Raw genomic sequence first — 11771 nt, 5'->3', positions numbered from 1 at the left:
ACAGGACCGGCCATTAAAACGTCGTTCAGGGAATATCCAGATGAAGTTGAAGCGGATCCATCAAAAACGACGCGAAGCTTGGTCGTCGAACTACCTTCCTTCATGAATCAATGGTGAGGCAAAAAATAATGGCAGTTGTTGATTGACTGGGCAGGAAGCTGAGACATAGGGCCCATATCAAGCTATTCCTTTATGAATGCTGCATACTTAGATTTAACATCAGGGCGACGATCTAACTTTCTCTCAAGGGTCAGGAATCTACGAAACGCTTTATTGTAAGATTCTCCAAGGAGATCCAAATTATATTTAGCTGGCAGACGAACACAATAATCGCCTTTATGTAATCAACGGAAATGCTGGACAAATTGTGCTTCACAATCTAGCTCCTCTTCAGTAGACTTTACTATTGGCTCGATGCAATTTTCTACCTCCCAAAACCTCCGAAGAAGTTCAGGCCAGCAGCAAATAATTGCCAAGCACTGTGCCAACTCCGTGCGCTCCGGTCCCAAGTCGCTCTCGCGCGCTCGGAGGGGCGCTCGGGAGATTTTACGATCCACGATCCACCCGGCGCTCAAGCCATCATAGAGCATAGATCATAAGGCTTAAGTTAGTTACGCTTCCACTCCCGATTCAAACGGCCGATCTACCGCGCGACCCCCGGAACAAATACACAGCGACATATATCTACCACGAAACACAACGATCTTTTACATTTCTTGCGACGTCTACTAGGAGGTTCACTAGATCAACGATTTTGATGTTGGAGAATTGATCTTCGATCCGCCCCACTACAAAAATTGGTCCTCCGAGCCGGATCTTCGCCTTCCCCATAAGGGATGTACGATGACGTCCAAGGGGTGTACGACGACTGCTACGCGGTCTACGCACAATGCCTTGCCGAACTGAACGATCAGCCCCGACTGTCCCTCACACGGCGCAACTGGCTGTTCAAGTCCCGACTTCCGGCGGTTGCCGCCTCCCTCCAAGTGACACTGAAGTTTTCAGTGGGGGATACCAGCAGTGGCCCACGTTCCGAGACCTCTTCACCTACATAGAAAACCCGCGGTTGGCTCCAGTAGATAAAATGTTCTACCTCAACAAAAAGACGAGCGGTGAGGCCCACGACATAGTGGCACAGGCTCCACTCACGAACGAGGGTTTTGCGTCCGCATGGAACGCCCTCCGTGAGCGTTTATAAAACAAAAGGCTGATACTGAAAGCTCAGCTGAAGATCCTTCTCAGTCTGCTCCACATCCGTACCGAGTCAGCAGCAGCGCTAAAAGAGCTCCACAAGTGCCTCACGACTGCTGCATATGCATATGCGGTAACAAATGATCTTTACAGTGGGCGTTGGAAATGACGTTTCCGTGCGGTTCAACGAATAGGACCGTTGTTATTGATGGTCGCGGCCATTTGCTTGTCCGTCTGGCTTCCGTCGTCGCCAAGTACCTGTTGCAGGGCGGCAAGGTGGCCGTCGTGCGCTGCGAGGAGCTGAACCTCTCCGGCCACTTCTACAGAAACAAAATCAAGTTCTTGGCCTACTTGCGCAAGCGTTGCAACGTCAACCCAGCCCGTGGTCCCTTCCACGTCCGTGCCACGTCCAGGATCTTCTACAAGGCGGTCAGAGGTATGATCCCACACAAGACTGACCGCAAGTACTGCCAGGTCGGCCGCCTGTCGCACGAGGTTGGCTGGCACTACCAGGATGTGATCAAGAGCCTGGAGCGTAATCGCAAGTTGTGTGTCACCCTTAAGCACAACCGCGAGCTGAAGAAGCTGACTCTTCAGGCACAAGAAAACATTGCCAAGGCGGCTGAGCCCTTCAACAAAATCATTCAAGAAATGCGCTGGAGTTAAAACATATAGCGAAAGCGGGAAAAATCAGTTTTACATACAGGAATTCCAGTTCCTGTTGAACTTGGACTGTGAAATGTTCCGACGTAAAGTTAGAGTCCACTGCAATCAGAACCCCTCCTGCACTTCGATACGAACAGTCTTTTCTAAGAACTTGGAACTAAGAATGTCCGGCTTTAACCAGGTTTCGGTAAGCACAATAACGTGGGAAGAAAATGCATCACCATCCCGGAAAAGAGGGCTGAGCTTACTACGCAAGCCTCTAACATTCTGATAGGTTACTAAAAGAGAAGTTAGTTTTTTGTATGGGTGGAAGCAAGACGGGAAGATGAGGAAGATGAAGTTGAGGTTGCGGGTGGCACACTGGAATGATTTGTAAGAGTTATGGGTCTTCTTCTTAGCCTCAACCGTGAAAGAAAAACTTGTCGTTTTGGTGGGACTCCCACCAGTGGTTTGTGCACCACAGACCTAGTACCTGTGGTGGCAATTTTTGGACGTCCGGAACTTCTGATCACTCGTGGGATTAGAATTGACGGGACAGCTAGCGAGCTTGCGGACACCACGGACTCGGACGCTGCAGACGTACTTGGCTGCACGTTCTCCGAAGCGATGAATTCGGGTACCGAATCTGCATCGCCAGCAGCTGTCGTTGCCCTTGGAGTGGCAAATGAGATCAACTGCTGAACACTTGGAGTGGTCGGTGTCAATTTTTCGGCCGCAAGCGGCTGAGCTACGATTGGCACTTGCAGATCCCGCGGATCCCACCCTTTTATGCCTCTGAGACTCATTCAGCAGTTTCAGACTGCCAAACTGAGACTCCATGGCTGGGAGCCGAACGTACTGCATTTTAAAGCCAACGGTCAGCTCCATAAATCCCTTCCGCGTCTGCCTCATAAATATTACCATATTACCTCACAACTGTAGTGCAATCCATTACGTTTGGAGATACAATCACTCACGAGGCCCGTAAACCCAGCGCATTTTGAGTGCATTAGTGTTTTCCATACATGTTAATGATCTAGCCAGTGTCTTGTCTGACTGTGAAGTACATTTATAAGCTGATGACGTCAAAATGTATGTTAGTAGGCCCGTTAATGAAATAAATATTTGTGTTAATAGGTCTAATAAAATGATTTCCCTAATTGAGAAATGGTCAAAAGAGAATGTCCTGGGATAAATCATAAAAAATCAAAATGTATTGTAATTGCCAAAATACTGATTGATATAAAAATCTCGAGAATTTATACATAGGAAATACACCGATTTCCTACGAAGATTGTGTAGTTAATCTGGGAATAACATTCAATAGTACTCTGTCATGGAGTAAACATATATCAAAGGAAACTGGACGTATGTACATATGGTCTGTTGCGTCAGCTCTCAGCATCTATGACTTTTTTGACAGAAGAAATAAGACTATTAATTGCTAAAGTCATTCTCATCCATACTCTCTTTTATGGCATAGAATTGTTGGTCATTGTGACGCTCGTGACTTGCGCACATTAGTGGTAGGCTTTAATTCCGTTCCATTGTCCGTTATGCTTTTAATTTAAGTCGTTTTGACCATGTTTCACACCTGTCTCGTTAAATACTTGACCTCAACTTGACCTCATGGATAGATTTTAAAACCTTAGTAGACTTTCATAAAATTGTGAAAACCCAAGAACCGATTTACCTTTACCGCAAACTTAGCCCCGCTACATCACAAAGAACAAACAATTACTTATGCTCTCGAATTCAAACGCTTTGCTCGAAGAGACAGTTCTTCATTAACGCTATCCGTTTATGGAACAATCTTCCCCATAGCAACAAAACCATTAGGTGCGCAAATCAATTTCACTTTAAAGTTAAAAAACTCTTGGGATAACAATAAAATTGAATTAACAAAGACAAATAAAAAATATAAATAGCAAATAAATAAAATATATAATATAATCATTAAAAACTTATGTTAAATTACAATTATAAGAATAACATAAGCTTCTCTAAACATGTTAAATAATATTTATTAGATTTAAGTAAATAGCTTCCTACACAAATTCGAAAGGTGACTAGCGCAATAAACATAGGTGTAAATTTGTAGCGCTAAGATAGAGCATGAAAATAAAATAAATAAATAGGAACAAAAAATCACTCACTACACTATACGCATAGCGACAGCGTAGCAGCAAAGCCCTTTACTATGCTCACAAGACAGGAACGTGACAACCACTGGTTTATAGAAACATATCGACTCGGTTTGAATTATATATACATTTTATAGGGTTGTAGATGTTTCTGTTCGTTAAAAACGTACGCCCATTTTAATATACCCCTTCATGGGTATACAAATTAGAACGCTAACTGGAACAGTTAGCAAACAAAGAGTTATGGGACTAAACTTAAAATATTAGTAATAAACTCGAGTAATATACCTTTGTGGCCAAGTTTTGTACTGAATAGCGTCGTTCTGAAATAATTGTTTATTAACAGAACCTTCAAAATAATATGGTGATCGTCCAATTCGTCTCTTAAAAGTTGAATGATTCACAAGGCTTTTAAAATTTAAAATTTTTTTCGTAATGTAACCTGATATTAAAACGTTTTGCTTTAAATGTCTGAAAAAAAATTAAATTTTTTAAAACATGTATTTAAGTGTTTATAAAATTTTCACCTGTGATAGTTCATAATTTGAAAAATGGTTGTATTATATGTATTTTGTTCTTTATTAGTCCGAATAATAGGGTTGAAAAACAGATCAAATGGCATAATTCCACTATTCAGTAAATCGTTTATATTTAGATAAATATTAATTTCGGCAACATTGTTATGAAAAAATGTATTCCAAATTGATATCCAACACATTATGATATAATACCGCATTGTATTTAAAGTAGACGCTACAACCAGTTTAAGATATAAACTGCAGATGTTTTCAATCAAAGAGCTTGGGTGAAATATTTCGGTTCCACTGGTTGCGTTCTTATTAAAGCATGATAAGTAAGTAAGAAAACATAGCTTCGGTGATGGACGCTTTGAACACTCTTACAGATCTACTATTCCTATTTAGGTACATACATATATCAGCGATTTGAAATAATAATTTAATTTCTTTCAAGTTTGGTTGAGATGATTGATTTTTTCGGTGCCTTTATAAAAATAAAAAAATATTATTATTATATTATTATTATTATTATTATTATTTTTCGAGGGATTTTTCTGTCGGCAGGGGAAGAAATTTATTTTCCGTATTTAATAATGTATACCCTATTTTTTTTTTTTCGCCTTAAAGTATATGTGTTTAAAATATTATTTTAAAGTGTGAAATCACATTCAAAGTTTTACGGCAAGGTTTTTTGAGATATATTACTAAATTAACGATTTACATATAAAATAAATTTAAGGTACAATTTTTAACAAAGTAGGCAATTTCAAAATTTTATTGAGAGTTCTATCTTTTTAAAGTCTCCTTTTTAAAATTTGTTCCCCACTCTCTCTAATGAAAGACTTTTCTTTCTTTTTTAAATAGGATGGGTTATTGTTCCATGATGAACGGCACAGGCTCAAAAAGCTGTTTTTAAGTTTTTCATTTTATGAAATGATATCTTGCTTTTTACGGATATGGTTGGCTACAATGGAAAAAATTGAAAAAAATTACAGACATTTTTGAGTCGTTTTAGTCACAACCTAGGAATACTATAGAGGGTTCAATTAGCCCCCGAACATCTTGTTTTGCATAATTTTCTTTCCGTTTCGCTTCAAGCTCTCAAAACATTTTGAACAATTAAAGTGCGCTTCCAAATTTTGTAGACCAGATTGTATTTTTGAATGCTCCAGATTTTTTCAAGCGTCCTTTAGCTTTTTAAAAAGGGAATGTAACTTTTGCTTCATACAGAGTTTTCAGTACAAGCTCACAGCTGTGATAGCGGCAGGCCAAATAAAAATATAACCGTGCCGTTGCAGTTCTGGCAAAGCAATGAGTTGTTCTCTATTTTCAAATGCGTCTACAATTGGAAGACGTGCCTCCTTACAGCTTCAACCATATAGAGCTGGGAAAAGCTTTCCATCTTAATGAAGACTGACCATTTCTGGCATATTATTGTTGAAATTATTGGCTTTTATCGTTACCTCCCGTTTCATCCGACTTTCTGTACGCATTCGTTGACTTATTAATACTCATGAAAATTATAACCAATTGCCTCTATTGTAGCTTTTAGAATGTAAACAGAGTCAAGAATAAACAAATAAGCTGGCACCTATCAAAGGCTACCGCGAGCGTGATTAAAACGATGTTGTTCCGAGATTCTGCATGGAATATTTCGAATGGAATAGTCGAATAATTTTTGAATAGTTAATCATTGACTAAAAGATTAAATTGTAAAAAAATCGAATTCATTCTTTCAAATCCGTCTTGACGAAATAAATAATAAATAGTTACCCAAAGTTTTCGGTTCTACGTTCTCCTCTGATTTTTCATGGCGCCCTCGGGTTGACTGTAAATTTGATTATAGGCAACTTAATAAGTGACAGTGACACAAAGAAATTTCAGTTTATGCAAGTATAATCGTTGGCCTGTGTGTGTCCAACCAGCAATAAATTTGCGTAATCTCATCGCGTCGGTCGCGCCAATCACGCCGAGGGATTGCGATCAAGCAAGGAAGGTGGACTTAAAGATCCAAAAGCAGAATCAGATGTATTTGTGCAAAAAATTAAAGGCAGAGAAAAAACATCTTGTGCTGAAAACATTGGACATCGCTCTCAATTCTAGGCACATGCGTATGATATACATAGTAGAGATTGATTGCAAGCATTTTTATTAATAATTTCATATACATATAAATAAAATACACATAAATACATACATATCGACATATACAGACATATGAACCGCTATTTGCAATAGCACTGCAATCACTGTCGCCCCTCCCCACACTTTTGTTCTAACTTCCCCGTCACCAAACCTCAACAGAAAGTTTGTTCGTTCGCCCAAGCCTCGGTGTATAGAAAATATCCACACATATGTACATACAAGCAGCAGCACCGGTTCATTATTCCGCTTTCGCTTCTCCACAGCCACTTGCGATGTGTTTGTTGGGAAGATTTTTGATGCCGCTCGACGTGCTACCCTGTATCTAAGTGGTATGTTCTTTTCGGCTGTTACTTGCCAAGGGACTCGCTACCCTGTATCTAAGGGGTATATTTTTGTTTTTGTTCGGGCCAGCCGCCGAAGAATAACCGTAAATTTAGGCATTGTTATTGTATGAGCAGAGTGAGCCGCCTATGTTTTGCAAGCGTTGATGTTCTGCAGAGCTGCTGCGCTCTCCCGCTGCGGGGCTCTCTGCCGCCGCCACTTCGGCAATTACCTTGCTGTGCCGCCGCCACTTCGGCAATCACATTTGATCTGCCGCCTTCGTCTGTTAGTTCCATGCTAACCCCTCTGCGCATCAGTTGCATACCTCTTACCCATCTGGCCCTAGCAAGAAATCGGCTTCAGCTCAGCCACAAAATCAAATAAATATTATAAAGTTTAACCTAGTTCTCTTTTTATACCCGATACTCAAAACGAGTATTGGGGTATATTAGATTTGTGGTAAAAGTGGATGTGTGTAACGTACAGAAGGAATCGTTTCCGACCCCATAAAGTATACATATTCTTGATCAGCATCAATAGCCGAGTCGATTGAGCCCTGTCTGTCTGTCCGTCCCTATTAGCGCCTAGTGCTCAAAGACTATAAGAGCTAGAGCAACGACATTTTTTTTATCCGGACTTCTGTGATATGTCACTGCTACAAGTATATTTCAAAACTTTGCCCCGCCCACTTCCGCCCCCACAAAGGACGAAAATCTGTGTGTAGCGTCATTTGGCCTATAATTTGTATTAGAATAATATTAGGATCGAATTTGATGAAGTCTAGTGTAAGTTAGGCTAGGGCAAAGCGGAAGCGCAAGCTCGCTCTCTCGCTCTTGGCGAATTCGCCCCGCTTTGCCACCGTAGGTACGATAGGCTTAAAAGAAATTGTTTGAATATAGAGGAGTCGACAAAATCTATTGAAAACGAACGCACGCACTTATTAGTTTTTCGTCGTCAAATACATTAATTTGCAGCCACCCAAAGTTTTCGGTATTTCATATTTAGAAAAACTGTTCTAAAATTTCATGGCGCCCCCGGGTAGACTCGCAAATTAAAAGTGGAAGGCAAAAGTGACAGTGACACAAGTGAAAAACAAATAAAATTTATCAACCTACATATGTATTTATGGACATATGTACATATGCCCAAATCTAAATTGCCAAATTGACCGCGACGTGTGTGCAAGAAAACAGCAAATAAACTGAAAATCACCGCGTCGGTCGTGCAATACCCTGTCTGCAGCTACATACATAAATATACCAAAGGAGAGCCAAGTGGGAGCATCCAGCACCAGAAGAGGAGAATAGAGCACATGGATTTTCCGATCTGATAAAGAAAGAGGTATCTGTGCAAAAAATTGAAAGCTCGAGTGAAGACGCAAAGATTAAAAAACTCGCAATTATTGTCTTGTGCTGAAACAATTGCACATCGCTTTCAATTCTTGGCACATACGTATGACATAGTAGAGCTAGATTTGCATGCTGTAGTTACCCAGCAGTACTGGGATCTGTTCGGAGGTGGTGATATCACCACGCCCTATCAGACCAGGGGTACTTTCTTTACTAACTCTTAACAATGCTTTTCATCATTTCCATTTTTACCCGCAATGTCCTTCGACATGGGGACCAGCGACACCACATCGTTTACCCCCGAACTAGTGATATGGGTAGTCGTCTAGTAGCTAGTGAAATGGGTACCCATCTGGTAGGTAGTGAAATGGGATACTCATCTAGTAGGTTATTAATCTTCATTTCATATTTACATTTTTATTGTATTATATATTTCATTTTAGTTTTTAAATTTACTAATTAAGGTTTGCTGTTCGCGGTGGTACTGTTTTTGAAAAAAAGTTTTTTTTGCAGCTGTAGGGCCTTCCTAAGCTGGACTATAGCTGATTCAGTCCCCGTATCTACAGTTATTGCATCTATAAATATAAAATACAGATATAATAGGCATACAAAAAAACGAAAAAGCAAATAAGCCTACCAATCAAAACTCCAAAGAAGTTATTTACATTTTTCAGTGTCACTTTCCATTTTTTCATTTTCTTCGATTGTCTCTCCAATTTCGCGGCCTTCTACTTTTTCTATTTCACTGCACGACACTGTTTCTCCGCTAACCCGATTATGTTTGGCTGCATATTTGTCTTATATTTCTTTATTAAGCCTACGCAAATGCCGTTCGCTATACATTTTTAATTAAATTGCTTTGACTTACTGTTAGGTTAGGTTAGGTTGACCCGGACGGCCCTCAGAGGGGCCCCACATAGGCCAGTATGGCCCTTAGTTGTCCGGATAGGGGGGGGTATGAACAGTCGCGGCAGTGTTTAGGGGATTTTGAAGTCCTCGAGGATCGAGGTATTTTTCGCATAGGCCAGTAGTTGCTGTGGCGTCCTCTTGGAGGCATCTTCCAGTGATACCAGCACTGGCGCGCCCAGGTAGTATATAGTTCCCTTTAGTATAGGCATGCTGGTTGGTTGACATCAGTCCCCCTACCTCATTCCTGATGTGTAAGTCCAGTAGCTTTTATAGTGTTTTTAATATGACTTTCTGTTTAAAATTGAATAATTCTAATAACTTGGTCAGGTGATCAGAGCAGATCAGCATCATTTTTAGCTACCTGCTCTCTTCATTTTCCTTACATGCTTTTTCGTTTCTTCGTCTACTGGTGAGACGTTGTATCCCAACCGAACTAGTTCGGTGGCTGGTGCGCGGTGGGCTGTAGAGTATACAGAGCAACATTTTTTGTCTCTTCTTTGAGTGGTTCGGCGTTCGTTTACCATAGGGTTAGCCCGGAAAGTACCCATTTAGGAAACAGCCAAATCAGTAGTTCGGGCATGGTGAGTCGCCACCGCCAGTACTAAAGGGTAGAGTTGAGCATACATATACATATATTAATACATATACATAGACCTAACCATCTTGGATGCAACACATATACATATGTAACTCATTTAACCGCAATCGCTCTCACCTCTTCCCCCTTTCTTGTTTTCGTTGTGTCAAATATACATATTTATAGTTGGGTCGTTGGCCAAGCACGCATACAAATACGCAGCTGCAGCGGTGAATTTCGTTTCGCTTTCGCTCCTCACCGTTGCTTATTGCTGTTCTTTTTCTTTGGCGTGCTTGATCCAAGCCAAACACCAAGTGACGCGCTACCCTGTTTTCGTCGGGTATATTCGTTTGATGTCAGTAGGATCCAACTATCAATTAAGACAAAGTCGTGCTTCGCAAATCAATTTAACGTCGATCATCGTCGGTGCATACGTATAAACAACATCCAGTTTTCAGAACTACAGCGGTGAATTTTTCGTTTCGCTTTCGCTCCTCACCGTTGCTTATCGCTGTTCTTTTTGTTTGGTTTTCGTTTACGCGCCAGCCAAGCGACGGTCTACCCTAAATTTGTCGGGTATATTGATTTTCAGCTCGTTGGGTACAATTACCCATTATTTCATTGAGGGCCTCGGCATTGAATACGATTATTAGAAACGACCTTTCGCCTTCAGTTGCTTGTATTGAGAATCAATATGACCTCAAAAGCCAACAATATCGTCCTTGAAGAGCTGAAGAAAAAGCGCAGTTGCCGTGTCAAAGGCATTCGTTTATTAGCGGACCGTTTAGAAGCGGGGGATATTCCGTTGGTATTGACGGAGCTCTAGTGCAGACTCGAAACGCTAATGCGTTTAAAAACTTTAAAAACTTCATAGGTTTATTTGAGACTCTGGTTCACAATGACAAACGCATTCCAATATTCCGTTGGTATTGACGGAGCTCTAGTGCAGACTCGAAACGCTAATGCGTAGCATTGACACGGCACGCGAACTTCAAGAGAAGATTGAAGATATAGCCACTGACGATGAATTTGGAGTCGAGTTGGAAGAACTCTCAATTGTCACAAAGGCAAAATTAATGTCTCTTATTTGCGCATTGAAGACAGCTGATGAGACAAAACCTGCAGTATCAGCTTATGGTAACCCAACTCGTGCTCACCTTCCGAAGTTAGCACTGCCGCAGCTCAGCGGCAACTTTTCGGACTTTAAAAACTTCATAGGTTTATTTGAGACTCTGGTTCACAATGACGAAAGCATTCCAATTATCGAAAAGTTCAACCATTTGCTTTCGTGTCTCTCTGGTGATGCGTTGGGAACAGTTAGGGCTTTCCAAGTAACCGAGACCAACTATGAGAAAGCAATAGCTAGCTTAGAAAGGGTCTACGATAATGATTGTCTGATCTTTAAAAATCACATTGATGCCCTATTTAGTCTTCCCAAAATGGCCCAGCAATCAGCATCGTCCTTAAGGAACCTTATCGATACCGCCTCATCCATATATGGTTCATTGTTGTCGATAGGCGATGATAAAAAGATCTCGAATGCGATGATTATTCATCTTGTCTTGAGCAGAGTCGTTCCGGTGACCAAAGGGAAATGGGAAGAACAGCTCGGCTATAAGAAGCTGCCACTATGAGCTGACTGTGAAAAGTTGCTTAATCGCAGACATCAGCATCTTTCCGCCGAAAATTCGGACAAACCAAAGCAGGAGCAGAAAGCTGTGCCAAGCAAGCCGCATAATCGGAGCTCATTCGCGTGTTCTACCGCGAATACCAAAAACCAACAATGCATCTACTGCAATGCGAAAGGCCATTTGTTGACAGATTGCAGTCCATTTGGTCGGCTGCCAGTAATGCAAAGGTTCGAATTCGCAAAAACTGCATCCCTGTGCATCAATTGTCTGCAACAAGGCCACTCTGTAGTACGATGCAAAGCTAAGAAGTGTCGAGTGTGTGGCTGCTCACACCATACCTT

At 41.1% G+C, this 11771-nt stretch overlaps 1 protein-coding gene and 1 long non-coding RNA gene across 2 annotated transcripts; one reads left to right on the top strand and one right to left on the bottom strand.

Moving 5' to 3' along the window:
* Nucleotides 1–1356: 1356 nt before the first annotated feature.
* LOC117187077 (60S ribosomal protein L13a-like) lies at nucleotides 1357–1857 on the top strand. Its single transcript, XM_033388915.1, has one exon. It carries the CDS (start codon nucleotides 1357–1359, stop codon nucleotides 1855–1857), a length of 501 nt encoding a protein of 166 aa, XP_033244806.1.
* Nucleotides 1858–4206: 2349 nt separating this feature from the next.
* LOC117187320 lies at nucleotides 4207–6328 on the bottom strand. The gene is made up of 3 exons (XR_004472034.1): nucleotides 6272–6328; nucleotides 4508–4982; nucleotides 4207–4451 (listed from the first exon to the last, which is right to left on the bottom strand). It is a non-coding gene; the product is annotated as an uncharacterized LOC117187320 (long non-coding RNA).
* Nucleotides 6329–11771: the final 5443 nt, after the last annotated feature.

Source organism: Drosophila miranda, chromosome 2 (assembly GCF_003369915.1).
Source record: "Drosophila miranda strain MSH22 chromosome 2, D.miranda_PacBio2.1, whole genome shotgun sequence".
Taxonomy (NCBI): Eukaryota; Metazoa; Arthropoda; class Insecta; order Diptera; family Drosophilidae; genus Drosophila; species Drosophila miranda.
The sequence above is the reverse complement of the archived record's forward strand: the minus strand, read 5'-3'. Positions and strand labels throughout refer to the sequence as shown.